General features: G+C 44.0%; 1 protein-coding gene across 1 annotated transcript in view; it reads left to right on the forward strand.

Moving 5' to 3' along the window:
- LOC144685341 (glutamine--fructose-6-phosphate aminotransferase [isomerizing] 2-like) overlaps positions 1 to 27,819 on the forward strand; it is a 70,236-nt gene that overhangs the window by 10,623 nt on the left and 31,794 nt on the right. The window contains exons 4-11 of the mRNA XM_078549749.1: positions 11,958 to 12,016; positions 12,109 to 12,243; positions 13,121 to 13,182; positions 14,654 to 14,733; positions 17,491 to 17,608; positions 20,332 to 20,495; positions 22,057 to 22,152; positions 22,317 to 22,414. Of these exons, the coding sequence (XP_078405875.1) occupies positions 11,958 to 12,016; positions 12,109 to 12,243; positions 13,121 to 13,182; positions 14,654 to 14,733; positions 17,491 to 17,608; positions 20,332 to 20,495; positions 22,057 to 22,152; positions 22,317 to 22,414 (812 nt within the window). The remainder of the gene's footprint in view (positions 1 to 11,957; positions 12,017 to 12,108; positions 12,244 to 13,120; positions 13,183 to 14,653; positions 14,734 to 17,490; positions 17,609 to 20,331; positions 20,496 to 22,056; positions 22,153 to 22,316; positions 22,415 to 27,819) is intronic.

The raw sequence follows: 27,819 nt of genomic DNA on the forward strand, positions 1-27,819 counted from the left end.
AGGTGCTGCCTTGAAATTAAGGGCAGTCACACTCGCCTCACCTCTGGAATTCAGCTCTTTTGCCCACGTTTGGACCAAGACTGTAATGAGAGTAAGAGCAAAGTGATTTTGGCAGACTTCAAACTGAGTATTAATGAGTTGGTTATTAGTGAATAAGTGCCACTTGATAATGCTGTTGACAACATATTATGTTGAAAGTAAGCTGATGGAATAACATTTGACCTGATTGGATTTGTCCTGTTTTTTTGTAGGCAGGACATACTTGGGCAATTTTCCACTTTTGGCAGATACTTGCCGGTGCTGTATTTGTACCTTAACAGCTAGGCTAAGGATACAGCTAGTTCTGGAGCACCGGTCTTCAGCACTATAGCTGGAATGGTGTCTGGGGCATATAATATTTGCTTTATTCAATGCAAGAGGCATTTTTTTGATATCATGTGAAGTGAACCGAATTGGGTGAAGACTGGCATCTATCATAGTGGGAACCTCAGAAGGAGGGCACAAAGGATCGTCCACTCTGTATTTATGGCTGAAGGTACTTGAGAATGCTTCAACCTTGCACTCGTGCTGGGCTTTTGTCATCATTGAGAGTGCGGATGTTCATGGAGCCTCCTCATTAGCTGTTCAGTTTCTACCAGCAGGATGTTTTCTTGCCCATTTTCTTTTTGACCTAATGCCATAAAACTTCATGGAATTGAGGGTTAATGTTGAGGACTCCCAGGGTCACTCCCTCCTAATGGTATAGTAATATGTCACGACCCCTGGAGGAGTCGGGGCATTGGCTGAATATATGAGTATTATTATGTCAGGTTTTTGCGTGACTGGTCTGTGGGACAGCTCTCCCAATTTTGGCACAGGTACCCCAGATGTTAGTGAGGACAACTTTGTAGGGTTGACTGGGATGAGTGTGCCTCTTTCATTTCTGAATACTGCATCTAGGTCTATGTTGAGTTGTCACTCTGGTTCTATTCTTTTTGAGTATTTTTTTGGCCATTCGAGATAACTGAGTGACTTGCTAGGTCATTTCAGAGGGCAGTATTGCTGTGGGTCTGGAGTCACTTGGGCTGGACTAGATAAAATTCACCTATTGAGTTTTTACATCAATCTGATGCTGGCTTTTTCATTCAGATTTATTTCAAATTCATAACCTGCCATTGTGGGATTTGAACACACATCTCCAGGTTATTAATCCAAGCCTCTGGATTACTTGCCCAGTAACAGTAAATTATATAAGGCGCCAAATTCCTCACCTACTGGCTAAAAATGCCAAAGGGGAGCCCGCCAAGGGGAACACCATCTGCTGCGCAACTATTGAGTCAATTGGCTGTTAATAGGCTGCAGACAGTACTGCCGCCCTTCTGGATCAGGAAGTCCTGCCTTAGAGAGCTGCCAGTTAGAGGCCAGCAACTCTCTAGCACATAGCGCCAGAGGCATGTGGTTTTGGATCAGGATTTGGATATGTGTTTGGGGGTCTCGCTGGGTGCCAAATTGGCAGGCTCATTTGGATGGGGGTGGGGGGGCTGGAGTTTGAGAGGCCATATGGGGGAGGGCAACCTTGGGGATGCTGGGGGTGTAAAGTTTTGGAGGGGGCTGCACCTCATTGGGCTCAGAGTGGCCAGCTAAGGAGGGACCCCCTGCCCGCCATCAGCTGCGCAGGGAAACCTACTGTGCTGGCCGCCTGGCAGGGGCCTCTCCTGCTGCTGGTTAAATCCTGGTGGCAGCTGGATGAGGCCCTTAAGTGGGAATCAATTGCTTATTTAAGGGGCAGAATTTTCCACTCCTGCCAGTAGCGGGAATCATGGCAGTTGGGGGCACTAAATTTGGCATGATAGAAAAAGCCAGTTTCCCGCCTGCAGGAAGTTAGTTTGGAATTTTGTCCTCCCAACTTTGCTGGTGGGTTAAAGGCGGGTCGAGTTTCCCGCTGATCTATGTTGGGAACCACATTTGCATTTATTTGCATCTCATGAATGCTCATTAAAAGGCCACCTCACTGGAATTATGTTCTCCCTCCAAATTAAGTGCTCCGCCAGCAGATAATTAGAACGGTAAAAACAAAAAACTGCGGATGCTGGAAATCCAAAACAAAAACAGAAATACCTGGAAAAACTCAGCAGGTCTGGCAGCATTGGCGGAGAAGAGCAAAGTTGTCATTTCGAGTCCTCATGACCCTTCAGCAGAACTAAGTAGAAATAGGAAAGGGGTGAAATATAAGCTGGTTAAGTGAAGCAGCATTTCACTTGCATTTCCCCCAATTTAGTCTACTGCATTCGTTGCTCCCAATGCGGTTTCCTCTACATTGGAGAGACCAAACGCAGACTGGGTGACCGCTTTGCAGAACACCTTCGGTCTGTCCGCAAGCATTACCCAGACCTCCCTGTCGCTTGCCATTTTAACACTCCACCCTGCTCTCTTGCCCACATGTCTGTCCTTGGCTTGCTGCATTGTTCCAGTGAAGCTCAACGCAAACTGGAGGAACAGCACCTCATCTTCCGACTAGGCACTTTACAGCCTTCCGGACTGAATATTGAGTTCAACAACTTTAGATCTTGAACTCTCTCCTCCATCCCCACCCCCTTTCCGTTTCTTCCCCCTCCCTTTTGTTTTTTCCAATAATTTATATAGATTTTTCTTTTCCCACCTATTTCCATTATTTTTAAATGTATTCCACCCATCACTTATTTCACCTCACCCCCACTAGAGCTACCTTGCTTGTCCTGCTCTCCACTCTTAATTAGCATATTCTTTTAGATAATATCACCACCTTCAACACCTCTTTGTGTTTTTGTCTGTGACATCTTTTGGTTATCTCCTCCTATCACTGCTTGCTGGTCCCAACAACCACCCCCCCCTTAAACCAGCTTATATTTCACCCCTTTCCTATTTCTACTAAGTTCTGTTGAAGGGACATGAGGACTTGAAACGTCAACATTGCTCTTCTCCGCCGATGCTGCCAGACCTGCTGAGTTTTTCCAGGTATTTCTGTTTTTGTTGTTGATAATTAGAAAGGCCTGTTTCACAGCTGTATATAAGTGGCACGCACCTGGCAAGCTTCACTTCATCCATGACTTGGAGGTCAGTAGATGCTGCTTTCGCCTACCTTTAAGAGTGTTGCTGCAAGATATTAGGTGTCTGTAGCACAAGCTGCGCCAAGGTTGGGCATGGGAGGCAAGACCAGTGGGGAGGGGGTGATATGGAAGCAGGACTTGGGTGGGTGGGGAGGGGAGGGATGAGATGGAGGCAGGGCTACAGGACCAGGGGGTGTGGGTAACACAAGAGCTGATGGAGGAGACAGAGGCAGGACAGCGATGGGCGGTTCATGAGAGCAGAGGGGAGAGACAGAGGCAGGACTTGGTCGGCAGGGGGAACATGAGAGCGGAGTGAGGGAGACAGAGGCAGGACTAGGGGTGGTCAACAGAGTGGAGTCGTGAAAGACTGTCCTGGGGCAAGAGTTATAAGCCTGCCCATGAAAGAGTCAGAGACCGTCCTGGGGCTGAGGCCACATTGTCGAAGGCAAATTTAAGAGACTGTCCTGGGGCTGAGGCCACACTGTTGAGGCATATTGAAGAGACCATCCTGGGTCTGTACGGGCCATGTTAGAGGACTCTGCATGTGTTGGTCCTGCTCTTGGGCAGAGGAAGGCCTCTCTGGGCAGTGATGGTCGTGCACAGTATGGTGTGCAAGGTGTGGTCAGTCAGAATTAACTGATGGGGTTTGAGACATGATATGGTGAGGCAGCGAGCACAGTAACATTCATGGGAGGCATCTGGAACCTGTAAGTCGGTAGTTGAAAAGTCATGGGGGCGGTATTGGATGGTCTCATGGAGGCTCTCGAAAAACAAGGATGCATGTGGCCTCGGGAAGGGGAGGTGTTAGGTCAATAAAGGGCATAGGACATCAACATTAATGGGTTAGGGGGAGAACAGGAATATGCAATAGACAATGGTGGAGTCGAGGGTAATGGAGAGGCTGGATAGTGACAGGAGGAAGGGGAATTAGGAAGCGGTGAGTATGGTGGAGGATGGGAGGAACTTGGTGGGCGATACAGGGAGGTTGGAAGCTGGCCTCATGGATGAAAACCAGCAGCGCCACTTTCTATTCAACCTAAGGATGATGCTGTTTGAAAAACAAGCTAGAAAAACATCAACCAGGGAGTGGTCCCCGGGTCTGTGGGAAGAGTACAGTACAGCAATCTTTTGCTGATTGAAAGGGCACCCTATAAATGTCCTGCTCAAACCATGGAGAGCATGGCCCAGCTGAGTGCTGGACTCAAGGGTCCAATGCACAATGAATGAGCTTGGCTGCTTTACTAATGGTTGCACATTTTTAGGCGAGAATCCATTAAGTTTATGTGCTGCAGTGCATATGGTCTTAATTGGCATCTGATCCATATTGAGGCATGTGAGAATGGATGCAGGGTCAAATATAATCAAGGGTCATGACTGCTGTGCAGAAGCATCATGGATCCAAAAAGCCTCCCTGTTACCAGTGTACTGGCCATGGCATTCAAGGCACCATGCTTGCAGTAATGACATAAGTGCAAAGATTGGGTATCGCTAGTTATTGTTAAGGCCACTGGAGGACAACCACCAGAAGCCTGACTGTGGGTGATAGGACTTGGGTCTTTTGACCCTATTAAGACCCTCATTGTAAATACTCAGTCATGTCTGAGGGGAAAACTCAGCCACCTGTCATCCTCCAGGATGATCTCATTCTGCAAGAGGTAGTCTCAGTATGCCACGTACAGACTCAGGGCAAGTCAAGGGCTAGAGACTGCATTCCTGCCTTGTATATGGAGGGAGACTATTCAATAGGAACTGCCTTTGATTGCTCAATTATATTGTTCACCGATACAAGCAGGAGTGGAGAGTGCAAGGGCCGACAATGCTGCCTTCTTTATAGCTTTGATTAGAATGAGGAGAAGAGGAGCCCTTCACCAATTGGCACAGCTCAGGGAAGACCTTCGCCCTGAGGAACAAGAGCCAGCGGGGCTGCAGGAAGTCCCAGATGCTGACGAGGAGGGGCCAAATCTGCATAGGTGTTTTGCGTGACCAAGGGTCTACAGAAGACGGAACTCAGACATGGAGATGAGCGAAAGACAGTGCTGCTGGCGCCTTCACTTGTCTAGGCATGTAGTACCTCATATTTGCCACATTCTCCATGAGGAACTCACGCCATGTGGACTGGGAGGGCATCCAAAGTTGCTCTGAATGTTACCACTGCACTAAACTTTTTTTGCCAGCGGATCCTTCCAGGAGTCCACTGGGGACCTTTGCGGAATCTCACAATCAGTGACACCCATGCATAAGGGAAGTGACAGATGTCCCTTTCAGTAAAGATCATCATTACATGCAGTTCCACATTGGTGAAGCAAGCCAGGCTGCCAGAGCTGTGGGATTCGCCACAATCTCAGGCTCCCCACAAGTGCAGGGCGCCATTGCCTGCTCACATGTGGCTTGAGAGCCCCCTTGCAGCAGCCTGTGAGATTCATTCATAGAAAAGGATTTCACTCCCTGAACTTTGAGCTAATTTGTGATCCAGCATGTTTGTGCTGGGTACCCAGGGACCACCCATGATTCGTACATTTTGAGTCACTCCCGGGTGCCAGAGATATTTGAGGGAGCTGGGTGCTTAGAGGGTTGGCTCCTTGGTGATAAGGGGTGCCCTCAAGACATGGCTAATGACACCCGTTCATTGTCCACAGATGTATTTGAGGAGAGATACAATGCTGCACATTCCACCACAAGGTCCTTAATAGAGCAGATTATTGGCCTCTTAAAGATGCATTTCTGATATTTGGGCTGGTCAGACAGGGCTCTCCAATACTAACCACGGAGAGTGTCCTGCGTCATTGTTTTTTGTTACGCCCTGCACAACCTAGCGCTGCAAAGGTGGGATGTGTTGCCAAAAGGAGACATGGATAACCTAGATGTCTCCTTGGATAAGGAGGATAGAAGGGGATGAATCTGAAGAGGGTGACAATTCAGATGAGCCACATGAGGATGCTGTTGCACAGGCACAACGCAGCAGACATGCCCGTGACAACCTCATAGCTACAAGATTTCAAGAGGAATAAGGTGAAAACAAGTTTGGACGATCAGAGTTCTCTTCATGCTTCAATGCAGGGGATACAACACGACCTTCATTGTCAGTGTGAACATATCACGAAAGGTCATCAATCTTAGAATGATGACGGAAGCAACATAAGTTATCTTCATCTATAATAATGGGGTCAATCTTGGAAGGCGCAGTACCCTAAAGAACATGTGGCTGCTGTAGAATGTGATCAGCACTCCACTAGCGCACCTCCTTAAGCAACTACACATAGTGTAGTCCTTTCAACCATGGTGTCAACAAGTCAGTCAGCATGACAGCCTTCAAATGGCTGAAATGCCGTTGCACACATGGGTGCACCCATGCTGTATGACAGCAGCTTAGCAAGGTAGCACTAACATGAAAAACATTTGTCAACAGTTAGTGCTTGACCATCTCAAGAGGGAACTACATCTGGGTAGCACCATCTCCCCAAATACCAGCTCTCATGGATGAATAATGCAGAGGCCTCTTCCTGCTACTGAGCCTCAACATGCCTTCAGACATCAGGACGCAGTGACCTGTAACTCTACAGCATGCACCCAAAGCTGTGAGTTATGTTCGCATTGTTCTCACAGGGAGTGGTTCAGCAGGACCATAGGCTGATCAATGACAAACATTCATGACCCTGCATTCATCGGAAACCTGCCAAGTTCTATGTCATGCATTGCCTCGGCATTTGGGAGAGGCGTGGCCCAGTCAGTATTGACACAGCAGTCAATGACAGCTTCTTCCCTTCATAGATCTTGCTGAGGACTCAGGAGATGTGCCGAAACATCACTTTCATAACATTGTCCATCTCAGAAAGGCCAATCCGTTCTACCTATCCTAAGTCAATGAGTCATGCAATGAATTCCATATCGATTTGCGTACTGTGCCTTTACAGAAGGATTCTGTAAGTAGACGGCTTCATCAAGATGAGCATACACCTCTGACATACACTCATCCCCTTCTAGCAGGCATTTCTAATGTCACTGAGTAGAACCTACTTCAATCATTCAGTAATGCTTGGGAACAGTGGGAACTAAGAAAGGAATAATGTTCAGCCTTAAATGCAGAGACGAAAACACGCTGCAGAGAAGCATGAAAGGCTATGGTGCTTGACAATGAATAGTACTTTTCCCAAAAACTCGCAGTCATAAAATAAATTCCATTGTAAAGTACACTTGTGAGAAAAGATTCTAATGTTGGTCACGACAAATACTTGTTCCATCCACAAATTATAGACTTCAGTTCGACAGCATCAGGATAATCACTAACCTTGATGAGTTATTCTCATGAGGCTAAATAATGTCTGCCTGAAATCCAAGGGTCACACGTATATTGCCCAGCCATTATTTTCACACGTGCAGTGCCTTTGTTCATGTCGCATATGTGGAACTAAAGGCGATTCACTGCGATGAGATTGAGTGAGACTTAGTGAAACTGAGGATCCAGATGAGAGGTAATTGGTTGTTGGGGAGGTGGGGGGGATGCAGGTGGTGGAAGGGGGTTCATTTTGGACCCTTGAATGTATGCGAGTCCTTGCATTGCATCCATTAGTCATTCAATACCTGAGACTTGGAGAGGGATAAATGCGAATTACTTTTACAATAGTGAAGATTATATACAGTTAATGAACACCCATGTCACCATTGTGCATTCAAAACTTCTTAATTTTTCTAATCCTACCACTATGTCTAGGTGCCCTTACATCTGCAGCAGAGGTGGAGATAGCCTGATAACTGCTATGCCCTGTTATCTGAAATGATTTTGATGGGTGACCTCTGGTGGCCTGAGGTCTGGATGGCCCCTGCCTGTTAAGAGACTTCTGCTCTGGGGCAGGTGTACCCTCCATGGCCTGACCTGCCGGAGTTGATGGGGTCAATGACAGAAGGGATTTGGAGCAGCAGGACACCCCTGGAGTCTCCTGGATGGATACCACCAGGATGTCAGACTGGCGCTCCTCCTTTCTTTGGGTTCCTGAGGATCACTCCCTTACTCCTTGAGGAGAAGGGGCACCTAGAGGTTGAGATGCCCCGTTCCCCCCCTCGCCTAGCCACTGCTGGAACCCACCCATGGTTAGAGCAGTGGTGTGCAGGTATGAGCGCAAATCTGGCAGGAACTGCTGGACCTGGGCCTCCCAAGGCGGCCACCACCCTTCCCATGGAGACCTTAATGCGCTCACATGCCGGAGCCATGACATAAGGCTAAAAGTAGATGGTCTCCTCCATCTTTTGTTCTGGTCTGCTGATGACCTCTGACAACTCTGCCTAATGTTCCCATGACTGTCTCTGCGTCTCCAAAATTTCTCTCAGGGCCGCTTGCAGAGGCTCATCATCAGACTCGGACTCAGCAGGGGCCTGGTCTCCAGCAGTCGCCTGAGTGTCAGAAACCTCGGCTGTCACTGACGCTGCCTGCTATGGACACGTGTCCTTGAGGTGATCACCAGGTTGTGAGTCTGAGCCTACTCCAGAACTAGGTCCCAGCAAGGTGTGTGTACCTGCGCTGGTGGAGGGTGCAGGTGAGCGTCGTGACGGGTCTTCATCTGATGGCTCCTCAGCATCATTCTCTGAGGTGGCCTGGGGCTTATTGTGCTGGCCTATCTGGACCTGCTGCAGCCTGTAAGAGAGAGAAGATGCATTTAGTTCTGCATCCTCATCTAAGCTGGTCTGAGGGCTGGGACTGAGGTGCTTGCTGGAAGTCTTCCTCCACCTTTTCTTGCTGGTAGCTGGAATAGAGAGAAGAGATAATTAGTGATTGACTAGGCAGGCTCCAACATTATAGGTCATTCGCAGTCATTGTCTACATATGGCCAATGCGTACCGGATGCATCCTGACTAGCTTTTTGGGGAGGCCGATCTCATTTTCCATACAGGAACCATCTCTATCCTTTCTAGCGAGCTCTGCCTCCTGCTCCTCGTGAGTGTTCTCAGCTCTGGGGTCCCCTCTCCAGTCTTCGCTCTCTGCCATCGGTTGTGGAAGATCTTGTCCTGCATAAAGAAAGATGGATTGACTGTGAGCACTATGGATGAAAGAACAATTCAGAAGCATGCATGCCTATTGTATCTGCTGAGTCCTCCCCAGTAAAGAACTAACGCACTCCTTGTGCAGGACCTTACATGAGATGGTGATCTTAAAATTGCTGGCATACATTTAGTGCTCATGTCTCATCTGCTGGTCGTGTTTGACATACCTGTGGACTCTAACCCTTAGACTGCCTGATGCCCTTATGAGAGTGAGAGTTTGGAGTGCGTACAAGTTTCACTCACTCTGGCGGAGCACATAAGACCACTCATTAATTTCCTGCACTGCAGGGCGGTGCTTTTTTGTTGACCACGGGCGCTGACCTCCCTGGCAACTTTCTCCCAGGTTGGTGTGGACAGGTGGGAGAACTACCTGCTCCCAATCCAATAAAGGAGGACCTCCGGCCTTTCCTGGACAGCCTGGAGGAGAGTCCCGGGGAGGCCTTCCTGAACCTTGGAGCAGAAGGTTTTGTTCTTTTGAGCACAATTGTGAAGCAGAACGAACCAACGCACCTGGCCTGCAGTGAGTGAATGTCATGCGGCTGCTGTTTAAATTTGGTGCCAGGACCTTCAACCCCATGAGGTAATGGCAGGGCAGATGAACCCCTGCCCACCCCGCCACGAGATTCGTCAAGCTCCTCGTTGATACATGACTAATGAGCTGAAAAGCAGAAAATCGTGCGGATTAATCCAACTCGCTGCCCAGCGGAAACATACTGCCTTTCCCACCTGCCTCTGCACTTTGTCTCCAGAATGGAAAATTCCACCCAGGGGCTTCAGTTGGCCTACTGGCGGGCGGGCCCCCTGCACCACCGCCACTGGTATAGTTGCAGTGGGGACAGGTGTGGTTGGGTAGGTGGCCTTCAGACCTGCCGGCAGGGTGTGTGGGAGTTTGTTAAATCCAGCCCATAGTAACTTTGCTGCCGTACCCCTTTGAATGCTTAAGGGAGAAGCAAGATATTCAATTCATAAACTTGCTGTAATTTGTTCAGTTATATGTTTGACTTTTTGAATTTAACAATTATTCTTGTTTGCTTGTAGTTACTGTTTTCAGGGGAATCTAATAGTCTGCACTTTTCAAATCTCCTTAGCTTTGATCTAGAGCCTTTCACCGAGATTATTGAATGAAACTTCAGAAGAATATCTGATAAATCATATGACTGCCATAGTTGCAAAATAACTATAAAAATAATAATCTTAATTTTAACTTGAGTAATGAACCATCATTTTTACTGTACAAGAATCCACCACCATGTATCAACTATATGTGTCACGTTTCAGCTGCTATTCAGTTGCTCACTTCCTGTTCAATAAATTTGTTTGACATTTAGAGCCTAAAGTTAGGTCTAATTTGAATCTTACTGTGCTACTTTTGAAGACAAGGAGGATCCCTTGGATGTATAGGATATAAACAGCAATCAAAAAGGCTACCTTTTATCCTGGATGCGCAACAATATTTCACTTTGATGTCAGGACGAGTAAAAATGTTTTGTCACGTGGAAAATGAAGACTAATCCATTTGACTAGTTTAAAGCATTCAAGCCAAAAAATATCAGGGGTAAAGAACCCAAAATGTGATTGTCACTTTGGTTCCACTGTGGATTCTCACCAATGCTCCCTTTAACTACTGTTTGCTGTGTTCAACTGGCATGTCGCACTAAGTGGTCTCTTTAACATTGATGCATGGCTGTTGATGTGCATATTCTAACAGGAGCGTTGTTTGTGTGGCCTGTTTGTTCCCTCCAGGGCACGTTCTTGATTGCTTTGCAGCCACGCACCCAATCTGACCTAACCTCACCACCCAACTCCCCCCGTGATCCCCTGACTCCCCCCACATCCAACTTCTTCCCCGACTCTACCTGACCCAACCTGACCAGTCTACTCAGTTGCCACCCCACTCAGCTGCTACCCTACTCCTTTAACCACTTACCTCACACACCCTTAACCCCTTACCCGCTTACACGTTCACCCATTTGCTCACCTGTTCATTCATATGCTCATACATTACCACACTGAAAAGCTATTTAAATGTCCCAGCTTTCCACTGTGTTTGTGAAACACTTAACTAGAATACGGCAACCAGTGCCGTGAAAAGGGGGTGTGGCTTGTCTTCCCCCGACAACTCAGCACCATGAAGAAGCAGTTGTATTGAAGGTACCTTCCACATTTATAAGAAGCCAGGCTTAGAAGTCCCGGCCAGAAATGCCGAACTTGGGTGTGGTGTAGAAGAGTAGGAGTGGAATGGCAATCCCATGGTGATTGCTGCTGCCCAGAAGATTCGGGTCATTAATTACCAGCCTGATATGGCTAACTGATAATCCAGATTTGAGTAATTGCATTGCTGTCAACCCATCTACAGAATGGTATCAGCAGAGCTTGGGGATAGGTCATCTGCCAGTCCTGTCTGCCAGAGATACTGAATGAGATAGATAAAGCATGGAACGGGAACAGAAAATCTTTATTTTCTCTCCAAAGCCCTGCCTGGGAAATCTGAGTACAAATCTTATCTATCATTGGCCTGACATAAAGACAGCTAACCAAGCACTGACGAGGAAGTGAATTGGGATCTTACTCACTTGTGTGATAAGTGTAAGGGTCCATCGTGGGAGCCCTGTACAATGAATTAATATAAAATTTGATAAGGGGAATCCTCTAGATTTCTGTCACCAGCATCCTCTGTTGTATCAGCAAGATCAGTAAATCATTGGGTGAGGCATACAAAGCATGATTCATTTCCTACAATTTTGACTCACCAATGTGCTGTGCATTGATGAGTTTTAAAGATGCACTTTTAAATTTGTACAAGTGTGGATTTGAAGGATTGATTGCTAACAGGATTAACAGTGCTATTTTTATTTTTAGAATTTGTGGTAGTTCATAATGGAATTATCACGAACTACAAAGACCTAAGAAAATTTCTGGTAAGTAGAATTATCTTAAACCGATCAATATTTAATGCACATAGTGAAATTTGTTAATTCTGATATATCCTATATGACCTTTTCCATTTTAGGAGAGTAAAGAGTATGAGTTTGAATCCGAGACGGATACTGAGGTGATTCCTAAACTAACAAAATACGTGTATGACAACAGAGAAAGTGAAGATGTTAGATTTTCTACCTTGGTGGAAAGAGTTGTTCAACAGCTGGTGAGTTGCAATTAATTCTAATTAAAAACATTTGAATATTATGTTTAAGGTATATGGTGAAAGGAAAATAATGGTTATTTAAACAGACAGAGCATTCTGATTCATATACCCTCCAATACTATTTGTATATTTTATAATTGAATTTCATCACCCATAAGCTGGGCAATGAAAAGAATTGGCATATTTCGTGCATGGGAAGCCAAAATGTACAATTTACAATATTTTATGATTTAGATTAACATAGATATCCCATTCAGATACATTATAAACATGCTTAAGTACTTTACTGAAATCAAATTACATTTACTAATATCCACGGCTTCAATTAGTATTGTAATTGATCAATTCTGAACAAAATTTGAAACTCTGGCATCTATGTTGCCATTTTTTGAACATTGGGCGACCTCATTTTTGAGATGAAGGCTATCTATTCATCCATGCCATTGTGGCAATACTGTCCATCTAATCAAAATCTAAGTAGGTAACAGTTGGAAAAGTTTCAACATATTATTTTAAGCTGTAAGTTTATTTTGGATAGCCGTACAAATAGAAAATTTGAATTGGGATTTTGATTCACATAACTTTGGGATCTCCTGTTTCCTTTATGTTGATTACAGGATTCATATAGCTTTCTGGAGACTATTTTCCTGAAACTTGTGTCAGTAAGGTCTTTTTACTTTGTAGATATTCTTCTCAAAGTTAAGGAATTAATTTTTTTGTTATTCTTAGCAGGACAGTTCTAAACATTGTGCGCAACTGCACTGAGAATGTACTCTTGATTTTCTAGTAGCTGTTTTTGTGTAGTGATTAAATCTGCTGCTTTAGGTGGCAATAAAAATGATTTAATAACAGAAATTATATTGTTTTTTATTTACAGGAAGGAGCATTTGCACTTGTCTTCAAGAGCCTTCATTTCCCAGGTGAAGCTGTTGCTACTAGGTTAGTGAGAGGTTATGTTGTCTGTAATAATTACTATTTGAGCTTCTTTGTCAGAACAATAAGCACTGTTGTACTACCCACTAACTTGTCTTATAATTTCAGTGTTTGTTTCTTGCAGCCTATTAGAAATATTTATCATCTTATTACAGTTTTTAATTTAAAGTCATAATATTCTAATTACTGTCTGTTGGATTGGGATTAGCATAAAGCAGCTCAATACTGAAATAACTAGATTTTGTATATGAAAGCAAATTTATTATGAGCTATTTTAAAGATAAATTAAAATGGATGGCCATGGTCAGTATACTGTAGGCAGCTCTATTTTTTCACCCAGCCAGTGCTAAAAAGGTTATGAATGGATCCTATTCTACAAAGTTGTAAATGCAGTTCTTGTACAAATTGAGATTCCTTTCTAGCTGTTGATAAAGAATACACAGGACGCTTGTGTGAATTAAAGAGCAAGCAAAATAAATTAACATTGAGCACTGAAAAATGTACTAAAATGAAGGAAATATGTAATTTTTTCTAATTTAAATCCCCTGATTTATTATTAATTTACAAAAGTACCAGTTTTCGCTGCCCGGGCAGGCTGAGACGGGTTGCTAAATGTCCGACCCGCAGCAGTGAGAGACACGGGAGGTTTTAACTCCTGGGCTTAATCTGCAAGGCTTCTGTCAGTCTCCCACCCAAGCCCAGCGGCAAGTGATAGATGGCCAGCAGGTGGGTCCTGGAATTTGGTTGGCAGGAGAATGTTGCCAGAGTCCTAACAAAGTGGTCTTTGGCAATCAGGTAAGTGGCTACTTAGAGGGTTAGGCGACCAAGACATTTGGGGGATGGGGAGGGTAATCTGGGGGAGATCCAATATTTTCTTGCAAAGCTCAGCAGAGCACCTCCCACAGCTCCACTGATGTTTACTACCAGGCTGGCATGGCAGGGAAACCATGATGGCTTCCTGGTACTAGACTGGTGTTAAAACTGCAGTTGGACTCCAATGACATTATCATGTCCCAAGCTGCATATTTAGAGCAGGAGTCTCCAGCAGATATCCTGCTTAGCTGCTGAAAAGACCAAGTTAAAATTCCAACCAGAGGATCGAAGCAGTAAGTTACCACAATTTTGACTGTCTGCGCACACGGGCAGATTTAAAGTCAATCCTAAAGTTTATAAGGGAGAATTCTAAACCAGACGTCACAATTATCTTGTAAAAATCAACTAAGGAATTGAGTTAGCTAAACATTAAAGGATTTTTGAAACTGCATTTATCTCTGTACTGTTACAACATAAAACAAGTCACAAGAAGTGAAGTAATAGGAACTCAGGACAATGTAGATATCAGAACATAAGAAAATTTCATTGCGTGTATCTTACTATTTGCTAATGAATTGATTTCAGTTATGCTGTAATCCTAAAATTTAAGCCTATAAATAAGAATTTAAATTAGAAAATTCATTTTTTTTTTAAATCTCCTTAGGCGAGGAAGCCCACTGCTGATTGGTGTTCACAGCAAGTGCAAGCTCTCCACTGACCAGATTCCAATATTGTACCGAACGTGTAAGTTGGCCATTAGTGTATAAGTGGAACAGTCAATACCTGTTCCAAATTATGCAGCTTTATTGTATTCTTAATTGACCTTTGTCAAATAACAAACAAAATGAGATTTTTTTTTAGCCAGTGCTCACGAGGTTTTAGCGAAACGGAAACATAGGCCTGAATTTTTCAGTCGGGGGCAGGGGCAGGCCCGACACGCCAGCGTGTAAAATACTGCGCGATGACTTTGGGCACGCCCGCTGATAACTGAAAGGCCTATTAAGGCCATTAACAAATTAATTGGTGTCATTGTTTACATTGCCCATCCAACCTTAAGGTTGGTGGGCAGGCGAAAAGGCCAAGCTGCCTTTACGTTTTTTACAAAACCTCATCCACGAGTGGGATGAGGTATCCTAAAGCTTTTATGAACCAAATAAAAAAGTTTTCTGAAATATAAAAGCATGTCCCATCTCATGTGACACAGTCACATGAGGGGACATGTTTAATTAAATTTTTTTTACATCCATTTATTTATTTCAATGGCGTTTCAATCTCCCTGAGGTAGCTCCGTGCTTCAGGGAGGTTGAAGTGCTCTTTTGCGCGCATGCATGCAAGAGCGCTAGCCCCGACTCTCCCTCCTCCCCCTGCCTGCATAGGTAGCGCTGAGTGCTACCGCTCGCGTCTTACGCTGAGCAGGCCTTAATTTGGCCCGCCTGCATAAAATGGCGGCGCGGAGCTGATCACGGGTGGCAGTCGGCTCCGCGACTGCTCCCGCCGAGCCTGCCCGTCAACTGAAAAATTCAGGCCATAGGGTGGAACTGTCCCAGATTTGCAGTAATGCAGTAGCGGGCAGGAAAAAGAACGTTTCATCCGCCGGCCACAGTGATGGCTTCTCACACCATATCATCCCAATCCAGCCTCATAAATCATGCGTTCCCAAGAAACCCACCGTTTCGATGGCGGGTGGGGTCTCATTTGTTCGCCACACCGTCACTCGCTACTTCCTCGCACCGGGTGCCATATCTAAAGTGCAACCACACTCCCACCTCTCAGTGCTTCCAGTCCAGGACTGCTGCACAGAAGACACGGCCCCAAAGGCAGGAAGACTGCAACCAACCACCCGATTCAGTGACATGTCCCTGGAATGCCTTTTGGACGCCGTGGAGACCCGCCCTGATACCCTCCACCCCTGCTCTAGCCGCAGGAGGTCCAGCAATCTCACCAGTCCAGCTTGGTAGGCGATAGCAGTGGTGATCAGTGCCAATGCTGCACAGAAGAGGTTGGCCATCCAATGCAGAAAGAGGATGAATGATCTCGTATGTGCCGTCAGGGTAAGGCAACTATCTCATCACTCTAAACTCACGCATTCACTGGCATCTCACTCCATGCCAGCTCAAGAGACATCATCACTCATTCTCTCACACACACCCTCACATCTCCTTCTGGCCTCATCTCCTTTGGACACCGCCTCCTCAGCCCTCAACATCTTGAGGCCACTTGCACAGATCAACTTGTGCCCCCACACACATCTTGGAATGCCCCCCATCCGCAATACAGCCCTCACCCTGCAGCCTCTTTCCTTACCTGAGGCCACTTCTTCCCCTTACCCAAGCAAACCCTAGCCCTGCAGCCATTGAAAAGCCAACCCTGCCTTATGGCTGGTCTGGTAGGTGGAGACCTGCCCATGAGCCCCCTAAAAGTGATGTGGTGCTGCCTGCGAAGCCTGGTGCTGATGACCATGGGTGCTGCCCGAAGCAAGGTAGGAAAATGAACCTTGAAGTTCTGAACGAAGTGCAGCTTGCCAGGTGCACGTTGCTTATATACGGTTGTGAAACACGTTGGCGTGCAATCACACTGATGTGCTCGAATGATCCAGTGTCGGGGGGATGATTCCAGCGAGCTGGGCTTATAATGATATGCAGATGCATTACAATGAGGTTCCCGACATCCGACGGTGGGAAATGCAGCTCGCCATTGACGAGAAGAGTGGACGATTGCAAACTGGCATCACGACATTGTGCAACCGAGTTTTGGCCTTTTTGCCATTTTGTTCGCTTATGCCGCCAAACACTCCCAATGCCAGCGGGCACCGAAAATTCCGCCCATAAACTTTGGCCCAAGGCCAAAGAATTAGGACTGACCAGAAATATAATATATAATTAAAGCTGCCATAGTTGGATCATTAATTGTAACTCCATCCCTAGATTAAAACAGCCTGGCGAGGAAGTTTCGGTAATTAGTAAGCTTCCTCTTCAGCTTTATTTAACTAGTTATAAGAACTCAAATTGGGATTGAAAGAAAACAATCTTGCATTTGAGGATGTTCCAAAGTACTTCACAAGCCAATTAATTATTTTTGCCAAATGTGGTTACTGTTATAATGTAGGAAATTGTGGTAGCCAACTTGTATACAGCAAGGTCCCACAAACAGCAATAAGATAAATGACCAAATAAACTGTTCTAGTATTTGAGGGATAAATATTGACTAGCATACCGGGAGAAATCCCTTGCTTTTCTGCGAATAGAGCCTTGGGATCTTTTACATGTACCTGAAAGGTTAGGCAGGGCCTTGGTTTAATATCTCATCTGAAAGACTGTGCAGTACCCAGAAGTGCACTGCATGTTGCACTTTGAAACTTCCACAACAAAATCTTGGGCTATGTAATACTATTTTGTAGGTGTCACTTATTTTAGGAATGAGTTTCTTATTTCCATTGCGTTAATTTACTTTTAGCAAAAACACTCAACTCAATGATTTACTGAAGTTCTTTATTCACTATAGACAAAAATAACAAAAATGGTGGTACAAGCAAGGCACACCAAATTGAGACAGAAAGTCTTCAGCGTCTGCATCCAACTGAAGAAAAATCTGTTGAATTTTACTTTGCCTCTGATGCAAGGTAAGTACAAAAACAATTTTGTTTGCACTTTTTGAAAACTCCACTTGTAATTTTTACTGATGGTTTGCTGAAGACAACAATATTGTCCTGACATGCTAATTAATCAACCAAAAAATTCAAGTTATTGACCTGAAGCAAACACTGTTTCTCTCTCCACAGATGCTGCCTGAGCTACTAAGTATTTACAGCACTTTCTATTTTTATTTCAGCTTCCAGCATCTGTACTATTTTACTTTAGCACATGATTGTCTGCGTATATCCTTCATGTTGAGTTTATTAACCACATGTTAATCCATCTTTCTTTTTAAAGAAGTAAATTGAGATCATTAACTACTTTTCCAGTGGATTTGTTGCATAGGTTCATGCCCTGCAAAATAGTTTTGTTTTTACCCTTGGACTTCACTGAGGCCTTAATGCAATATTTGTGACCTCTAGATTTGCACTTGGATAAGTTGAATAACCTGCTAGGATTGGTTTTATATAATCATATTATCCGTTTTAAGACCTGGATCTCCTGAATCATCTTTTCTTCATTAAAATAATTAAACTAAGGATGTGATAATAGCACTGCCCATCCAGTGGTGTTGGCAGGTGTAAAGTCATTCACCTTTTCCAGAACCGCTTTATCAAACTCAGGGTCATGGAGAGTCAGCACCTATCCCAACAGGCAATGGGCACCAGGCAGGGTACACCCAGGACAGGATGCCAGTCCATCACAGGGCACACACACACACACTATGGGGCAATTTAACCGTAGCCAATCCACCTAACCAACATGTCTTTGGACGGTGGGTGGAAACCGGAGCACCCGGTGGAAACCCACGTGGGCATGGGGAGAACGTGCAAACTCCACACAGACAGACGCCTGAGTTCAGAATCAAACCCAGGTCCCTGGAGCTGTGAGACAACAGCGCTAACCGCTGCGTCACAGTGCCGCCCGGCAGGTGTAAGCATTATTTGCAAATACATCATTCGTTGTTATTAACCCTTGGACTGATAGATCAGGTTTAACTAGCACTTTCTATTTTTATACTTGTGTGTATTGTTGTTTGCTTTGAATGTGGCCTGGTTAATTGTTCTGAAGAGATGTTTTCCATGGATTGGGCTGTCCTGGTATATGAATCACAAAAAGTTAGTACGCAGGTACAGCGAGTGATTAGGAAGGCAAATGGAATGTTGTCATTTATTGCAAGGGGAATGGAATATAAAAGTAAGGATCTTTTGCTACAGATGTATAGGGTATTGGTGAGACCACATCTGGAGTACTGTGTACAGTTTTGGTCTTCTTATTTAAGAAAAGACATAATCGCATTTGAAGCAGTTCAGAGAAGGTTCACTTGACTGATTCCTGGGATTACGGGGTTGTCTTATGCAAAAAGGGTGGACAAGTTGGACCTGTGTCCATTGGAGTTTAGAAGAATGAGAGGTAAATGTTGAAACATATAAGATCCTGAGGGGACTTGACATGGTTAATGCTGAAAGGATGTTTCCCCTTGTGGGAGAGACTAGAACTAGGGGGTACAGATTAAAAATGAGGGGTCTACCATTTAAGACGGAGATGAGGAGAAATTCTCTCAGACGGTTGTGAGTCTATGGAGCGCTCTTCCTCATAAAGCAGTGGAGGCAGTCATTGAATTTTTTTAAAGGCTGAATTAGATACATTCTTGATTGACAAGGGAGTCTAAATGATATAGAGAGTAAGAAGGAAAGTGGAGCTAACGCCATGATCTCATTGAATGGCGGAGCAGACTCAAGGGGCCAAATAGCCTACTCCAGTTCCTAATTTGTGTGTTTCTATGTTTTATTCAAAGTGGGATCTGACTCTACAGAAGACTATTAGATACTTAATAATAACACTTCATGGATACTAAGGTGTCTCCAAAGCAGCTTGTACTTGGGATAAAACTAAATTATAAAAGTGTTTAAAAAAAAAGTCAGAAATGGTCAGCTTGGCGAAGGAGTTGGTAAGCTCTTAAATCAGATGGTTCCTGACACACACAATCTAGGCTGAGCCTAAATTCAGTAGTGAAGAAGTGCTGCATTGTTAGAGTGCTGTATTTCAGAGAAGGTGCTTAAATTGAGGTCCTGTATATCCACCCAGTGATTTGATTAATTTTAAAGGTCCCATAACACTATTTGAAGAAGAACAAGGATCTTTTAGTCTCTTAGCCAATGTTCTTCTCAATCAAATGACCAAATATGTACATGTTTATCGGTTATTTGTAGAATCTTTCTGTATGGAAATTGACTGCTGCATCTGCCTACATTACAGTGACTAACTTTCAAGGTGATTAATTGATTGTGAAATGCTTTGGCATGCCCTGAAGATGTGATAAGGCATGATAGAAATGTTTTTTTCTTTTATTCATTTCTTAAGTGGACAAGGCTATGACTGGGCAGGAACATGACAACAACAACTTGCATTTATAAAGCACCTTTAATGTAGTAAAACATCCCAACATGCTTTGTAACATTGAGATTGAAATAGTTACTACTTAAGAAAGCTGTCTTACTATTGTTGTGCTTTTACTGGGAAATAATAAATGATGTGTGGACAAATTTTTAATCAGGAAAAGTTTTGAAAATATCAGTTGCTGTGATACACATGTACAGGAAATAGCTTGTAACACTGTTGTACTGTTTACAATTATGTGTTAAGTTATTAGAAAATATATCTTTATCTGTTGAGTAATTACAATATTTTCTTAATCATTCTTCAACAGTGCAATCATTGAGCACACAAACAGAGCTCTATTTCTGGAAGACGATGACATTGCTGCCGTGGCTAATGGTTGCCTCTCCATTCACCGTATTGAAAGATCAGTGGGTGATTTGGCATCAAGAGCCATCCACACTCTGCAGATGGAATTGCATCAAATAATGAAAGGTGAGAAGAGTGTACAAATTTAGTCATAAACCCAAGTAAAAACCAGTGAGTATAGATCTGCAGATGTGTTACAGTATGTATGCATTGAACTCTGTTTTCCCTGTTAAGGAGGCAGAATAAATTCATATTCACTCACATCAGTCAAAAAATACATGTCATAGCTTTTTGGCTTGCACTCATCAGGGCACTTTGCTAAAATACCAAAATAAGGAGAAAACAACAATTTATGTGAATAGAGTGCTGACTGGTTGGTAAGTAGACTGACAGTTAACTGCCAAGTGTTGTTTGAAATTTAAACCAGGCAGCTTGACCCTGACTAGTCAAGGCAATGCCCTGAGGAATGAGTCAGCGAATGGATGTCTCTTATTTTGTTTAGATGAAACAGGTGCAATGCGTGTCCATGTTCTTTCTTTCTACAAAGAACAGGGCCCTGTGCATTAATATATGTAGCTTCTCGTACACGCAAATGCGCCACACAGTGAGCCCAATTGACAATCTTAAATTAGTTGTCAGCGTAATCCTTAGCACACTGAAGATTATTTAGCAAATGTTGTCCAAGCATGGAATCACATCTAATGTTGGACACTGTGCTTTGAGTTTTGCAAGCACGAGTTGGTTGGGTACAGCCTGTACCTTGCCCGGCTGGGACATGCTGTTTGATACGATCTGCCAGTCTTTAGGACGAAGGACCTACATACCTATCATTACCCTAGCACTGAAATTCATTTGGCTTGATGGCAACATTCTGTTAGTGGCGAATACCACTCGTGTTGGTACTGCATAGTAGTTGCGTGAAACAGTTTCACCTGTTGATCAAATTTTTCAGATATGGTGCCCTTCCAGGGTAATCTGAGGTAGACTGGGCATTTTTCAGGGCCGCAAGTGACGGCCTTAGGCCCGTTCATGAGTTTGCGTGATATACAGCGTGAAATGATTTGATCAGGGTAGCCATTGTCCTGCAGGATGCCTTTCATGCGCCGTATTTCAACATCAGGCTTGCACAGTGAGCAAGTAACAAGATTGCCAATAAGACTAATCTTATGGTGTGTGGAACTGTAAGAATCCCAACGCACATATTGACCAGTGAAGGTTGGCTTGTGGTAGAGAACCCCCGGCCCTGAAAGGAAATTCTGCTGCTTCGACAGTTCCAGCAAGAATTTGTTTATGCTCCATGGCTTAATAAATGATAACACCAAAATGCGTGTAAACCTGGAATTGTTGAGTGTTTTCTAAATCCAAATTGAGCCAATTACTCCAATTGTTTGGATTTTACGAAAGGAACTTACCCCTACAATTTTCTCACTTTTGTACCTCAGGGCTCTGCTACTTTTAAAGCCTTTCTATAAATTTCCCAGTTTTGTTTAATTGATCCTTTTACCTCCTGCTGAACTGAGGGTGTCCTACAGCTTTTTTGTTACACGCTAAGTTAATATGTTATAACTTATTAGCAGTAAATTTAATAGCAGATTTGAGTGCTTTAAAAATGTATTGAGGTAACCATTTTCAGGTGTATCTTAAACATTTTTTGAGAGTAATCAGTGCGTTCAATTTTTTGATGCAGGTAACTTCAGTGCATTCATGCAGAAAGAGATTTTTGAACAACCAGAGTCCGTTGTTAATACTTTGCGAGGAAGAGTAAACTTTGAAACAAGCGCAGGTAAAATTTTCTTCATATTTGCATTTATGAGGCGGAAGCCAGTTTCAGTAATATCTGCTAACTTGCTAACTGATGGTTGACACAATTATTGATCTTCTGAATGCAAATTTTTTAATGAGTGAAGATATATAGTGGCTTATAAACATTAATGTACTTTTTTACAGTTATGCTGGGTGGATTGAAAGACCACCTCAAAGAAATAAAAAGGTGCAGGCGCTTGCTCTTGATTGGCTGTGGAACTAGTTACCATGCTGCCGTTGCGGTAAGTTTGAACATTCAACGTTATGCTGTGCAACTTTTAAAATCTAAGCTGCAGCTGCCTTTAGGAACACTTTTAGAATGCTATTTTGTTTAACTCTCAAAATTGAGTTAATTTGTTAAATTCTCCTCCCCTCAAATTAATATTGCTGAACCAAATATTTGACACTGTGGGGGCAATTTTCAACTGATGTTTGCCCATTTCTTGTCTCAAAAATGAGTAGTGGACTGCATAAAATTGATGATGGGGTAAATTAGGTTGCCTCTTGGAAGTCCTGGTAAATTTGCAGACAGGCCTGTAAATAGGTACACCGCTTGCCTGCTTAGCTTAGGCTGGTTACAGAGCTCCAATTGAATTCTGAGGTACAAATGGGAAGAGCCTGGTGAGCAGCTTAACCTGTGGTCCTTAAAGACAGGTTGAAGTGCTCAGAAACACTGGAACTTTTTTTCAGGGAATTTGTGAGGGAAGCTAGAGGGAGCAAAAATGTTTTTCTGGTCCCAGAAAAATACTGCAGTCTACTGTTGTATGGTTGCCCCTCCGGCCCTCCCCCCCAAACACTATTTACAGACATCCGGCTTGCCTAACCCTTAGAACCACCAGATTTATCACTCCCCAGTATGGCAAGCTGCCTGCTAGTGGCCATTGACCACTCTGCAGCACACCCCATTTATGCTGATGAAGCCTGATATTGGAAATGGATCCGATCTCCTGATGCAGACTTCAGACTGTTTTGGACGGAAGTAATAAATAGCCCCCTCAACAGGAAATATTCTGCTACTCAGTGCAGTGATGATTCAGTAGGAATGGATGCTCATCCATTTGTATTTGATCCTTTCCCGAATTGAAAAGCTTATTCCGGTCCTTATTATTTGCTAATCCTCACCACATGACTTTCTTGTTCTTGGCCCCTTTGAAGTTAGGAACAAAAGAATTAAAATGGGGATGGGGAGAACTATGCACTAAAGTTAGTTTGAGATGAATTGAAGCAAATTGTTAAAACATCTGCTTAAGAAGGATTTTTTAAAAAATGCAAACATCTTGCCAAACTGACGGTCCCAAAAATTCATGTCCAGTTTTATTTTACTGGAAAAAAATCTGGCGGCTGAATTTCATTCCTAGGTGACCCCACTACTGAAGCAGCTTGTAACACCAGCAGAGGTGGGCAATCTTCTGCGGCTATCCAGGGTCTCCCTATAAAGGAGCAACATATGACTAGAGCACTGCTTGCACAATTTGCACCAAACACTGGAAACAGAGTTGAGAAGGGAAGAAATTACTATGAAGAGCTTTAAAAACATCACCTGTATCTGTACCTGCACCACTGGGTAGGGGAGGACAAGGTATAACTACTTTTAGGGACAAAACCCTGGAAGTAAGGTTAGATGAAGTCCTGGCAAAACAGTATCTGAGAATCACCCTTCAGTGAGCTGTAGTCAATGTGACCTAGAAAGTGTGGCTGAGCAAGTCAGTGCAATCTCTGTAATGAGGATGTCATTTTTCCCACATGAGGAAGTGACTTAATACACATATGCATTTTTCCAAGGAAAGTGAATCCTTTACTTAACTCTTTGAAGGAATCATGATGGCTTGTTTGCAACACCTTGCTTCCCCTCAGTCAGCTGCGTTGTCACATAAGATATTTATGCACCCTTTATATGAACCCTTGGTTGCCTCTACCACCCACACAAGAGAGCCCATGTTCTTAGATGTCACACCTTTGTTTACCTGGAAAATATTTCTGTGATGTGAATAGGCTCATAAAAGAGCTCCCATATCCATTGACAAGCTGGTTGTTGCGACATTCTTTGCTAGAGAATGTTATGACACAGCAGTTGGTAAAGGCTAAGTTATTTAAAATCCCAGAGGGAAACTTTAAACAACTTTAAATAACCTATATTTTCAATTGGTATGTTTGAGATGCAGCTCTGAATTCAGAAATGAAACCACCAAGCCTCCAGAGGCTTTTTATATAAATTAAATTAAACATTTATTAATTTAACAACAAATTTAAACACATACACATGTCTACAAATTACTACCATAACTTTTAAACAAATCCCCAAATTAATCACTCCCAGGTAATTTTCCTCAAAGCAACAATAACCCATCAGCCTGAATTTTTCCCATGTCAGGCGGGCTTGGTGGGTGGGGGCAGTCGCAGAGCCAACCGCCGCCTGCGATCGGCTTTGCAATGCTATTTTACACAAGCGGGCCAATTAAGGCACGCGAAAGTGCACTTCAATCTCCCTGAGGCATGGAGCTGCCTCACGGAAATTGAAGCGCTTTTTAAAAAAATAAATAAGTGCAATAAAAATGTAGTGAAATATGTCCCCTCATGTGTCACATGAGATGGGACATGGTTTTATTTTTCAGAAAAAGTTTTTATTTACTTCGTAAAAGCTTTAGAAAACCTCATCCTGCTCATGGATGAGGTTTCCGAAAAATCGTAAAAGCCACTTGGCCTTTTTGCCTGCCCGCCAACCGTAAGGTTGGATGGGCACTGTGAAATTCAGGTTAATTACCTAGTTAATGACCTTAATAGGTCTATCAATTATCGTCGGGCGCACAGCCGACTTGGCACGCGCCCGCCGAACGATATATCGCGAGACAGCGTGATGACGTCGGGACTCATGCCCAATGTCATCGCGTGTCATTTTAAATGCCAGTGTGTCGGGCCTGCCCCCGCACGCCGAATGTAAAATCCTGACCATAAACTTAAACAGACAGCAGGCAAAGCACATTTTATCTTACAAATGCAAAATGCGATTCCTTTCAATTTGGTTCCTTCGCACAGTTGTAGGCTTACAGGCAGCATGCCTCTGACCTACACATAAAATTATTTTCTGTATATACCTAGCCTTCCCTTTGAATGTAAATCCTCATCGGGCCCTTTGAATTCCACCTCTTCTAACAATAAAACCCCTTTCATAGTACCAATTTTATTAATAATATAAGCATATTGCTCGGTGTCTCCTAGCTAGGTGCAAGATTTCACCCCCAGTCTTTGAATGGTTTATTCAACAAAATGCAAATGTGCCCTTTACCTTAACTTCCTTACTGTTTAACATCTCAAAACTACTATACATCAAAGCACCCAGACTAGCTGGCTTTAATCCAATTGAGACACACACACACTCACCCACAGACAGAGACCCCACTACAGGTCCAATTTAAAATAATTTCCAATAACATTATAGACATTAATATCTTCATGATAGAGAAGCACAGTTCCAATTGTCTAGCATAGTAGGCTTATTGAAACATTGGCATTTCATTCATGTCTTTTGATTGCATGTCAAGAAAGCCCACAATAGAAGAGAGACATTAAGCCATCTGCCCTATTGGAACGATGTAAAAGATCTTATAGCAATATTCAATTAAAAAACAGTTCTCAGTGTTCTAGCCAAAATTGATCCCTCAACAGAATAGCCTGTTTCTGGACTTAAATTCTGTGTAATTCAATGTTGTACCTGGAGTTTATTCGTCATAGTTGAACAGCAGTGTGTTAGGATCTCAAGAGAGACCAGTAACTTCCTTTTTAAGAAAAGGAAATTGGAACTCCCCAGGCCTGAAACTTCTGATCGGCGAAGGTGGGGGGTGGGGCACTCACCAACATGTAAAATAACGTGCGGTGATGTTGGGCGTGCGTCATTTCAATCTTCAGTTCAGTAGGTGCGCACCAGAGTCAGCTGCATGCCCGCCGAACTGTCAAAGGCCTATTAAGGCTATTTAACAGCTAGTTAAGCTAATTGTCTGGACTCCCGGTCCAGCCTTAAGGTTGGTGGGCAGGTAAAGAGCCCAGGCGGCTTTCGCATTTCACATGAAACCTCATCCAGAGGCGGGATGAGGCTTCATGAAGGTTTTATAAATCAAATAAAATTTTATATTAAAATTCACTGACATATCCCAGCTCACGTGACACTGTCACATGAGGGGACATGTCTGAATTTTTTTTTCTTTATTTCAATTTTTCATAAGCAAAGTAATCTCCCTGAGGCATGGAGCTGCCTCAGGGAGATTTCTGCACGCATGCACGAAAGAGCGCGGTCCCTAACTCTCCATCTTCCCCCTGCCCACACAGGGAGTGCTTGGCGCTTCTGGGTGCGTGTCACGCTGGGTGGGCCTTGATTGTCCCGCCCACATAAAATGGCGGCACGCAGCCAATTGCGGGCGGCAGTCAGCTGCGCGCCCACCCGCTCCCGCCCAGCCCACACGACGGGGAGAAAATTCTTCCTGTAGTTATTTACAAAAAGAATGAAGCTACAAGATTCCATGGTTTAAAACTGAAACATTTTTACTATATAAGAGTCAAACAAAGCAAACACTAAATACTGTCTGAGATACCTCTTATGTTGATGCTGAATGTTAGAGTATAAGTTAAACATGAATTATCAGGCACATTGCAGTCAATTATAGATTATAGTTGTATCTGCCAGTAACACAGTAACTGGCAGATACAACTAAGATAGATCTTACAAATTGGCTCAGCAGTCCGTACAGTGAACAGGTGATCAAAATCAGTCACAAAGTCTTTCAAACCTGTCTTCCTCATAAAGAATTTCAGCTCCTGTCCTTCGAGGAGTTGGCCTGATCCTCAGCCGCCAGCAGTGCACAACCAACCCGAGTTCCCCAGGCACATTATTCACCTAAAGTGTGATGCCTAGGTTTATCCCGTCCTACCGGCAGGACAGACCCAGCAGAGGTGGCAGCACAGTGGTATACTTTCGGGAGGGAGTTGCCCTGGGAGTTCTCAGCATTAGCTCTAGACCCCATGAAGTCTCATGGCGTCAGGTCATACATGGGCAAAAAAGCCTCTTGCTGATTGCCATGTACGGTCACCCCCTCCCTCAGCTGATGAATCAGTACTGCTTTATGTTGAGCACCACTTAGAGAAAGCACGAGGGTGGCAAGGGCGCAGAATGTACTCTGGGTGGGGGACTTCAATGTCCATCACCAAGAGTGGCTCGGTAGCACCATCACAGACTGAGCAGGCCAAGTCCCAAAGGACATAGCTGCTAAACTTGGTCTGCGGCTGGTGGTGAAGGAACCAACAAGGGGGAAAAGTGTTCTTGACCTCATCCTCACCAACTTTCCTGCCGCAGATGCATCTGTCCATGACAGTATTGGTAAGAGTGACCACCGCACAGTCCTTGTGGAGAATAAGACTTGTCATCACATTGAGAATGCCCTCCATCATGTTGTGTGGCACTACCACCATGTTAACTGGGATAGATTTCCAACAGATCTAGCAACTCAAGACTGGGCATCCATGAGGTGCTATGGGCCATTGAAAGTAGCAGAATTGTATACAAACACAATCTGTAACCTCATGGCCCAGCATATCCCCCACTCTAACATTACCACCAAGCCAGGGGAGTCAACCCTGGTTCAATGAAGAGTGCAGGAGG

The sequence above is a fragment of the Cetorhinus maximus genome, chromosome 10 (genome assembly GCF_964194155.1).
Source record: "Cetorhinus maximus chromosome 10, sCetMax3.hap1.1, whole genome shotgun sequence".
Lineage (NCBI taxonomy): Eukaryota > Metazoa > Chordata > Chondrichthyes > Lamniformes > Cetorhinidae > Cetorhinus > Cetorhinus maximus.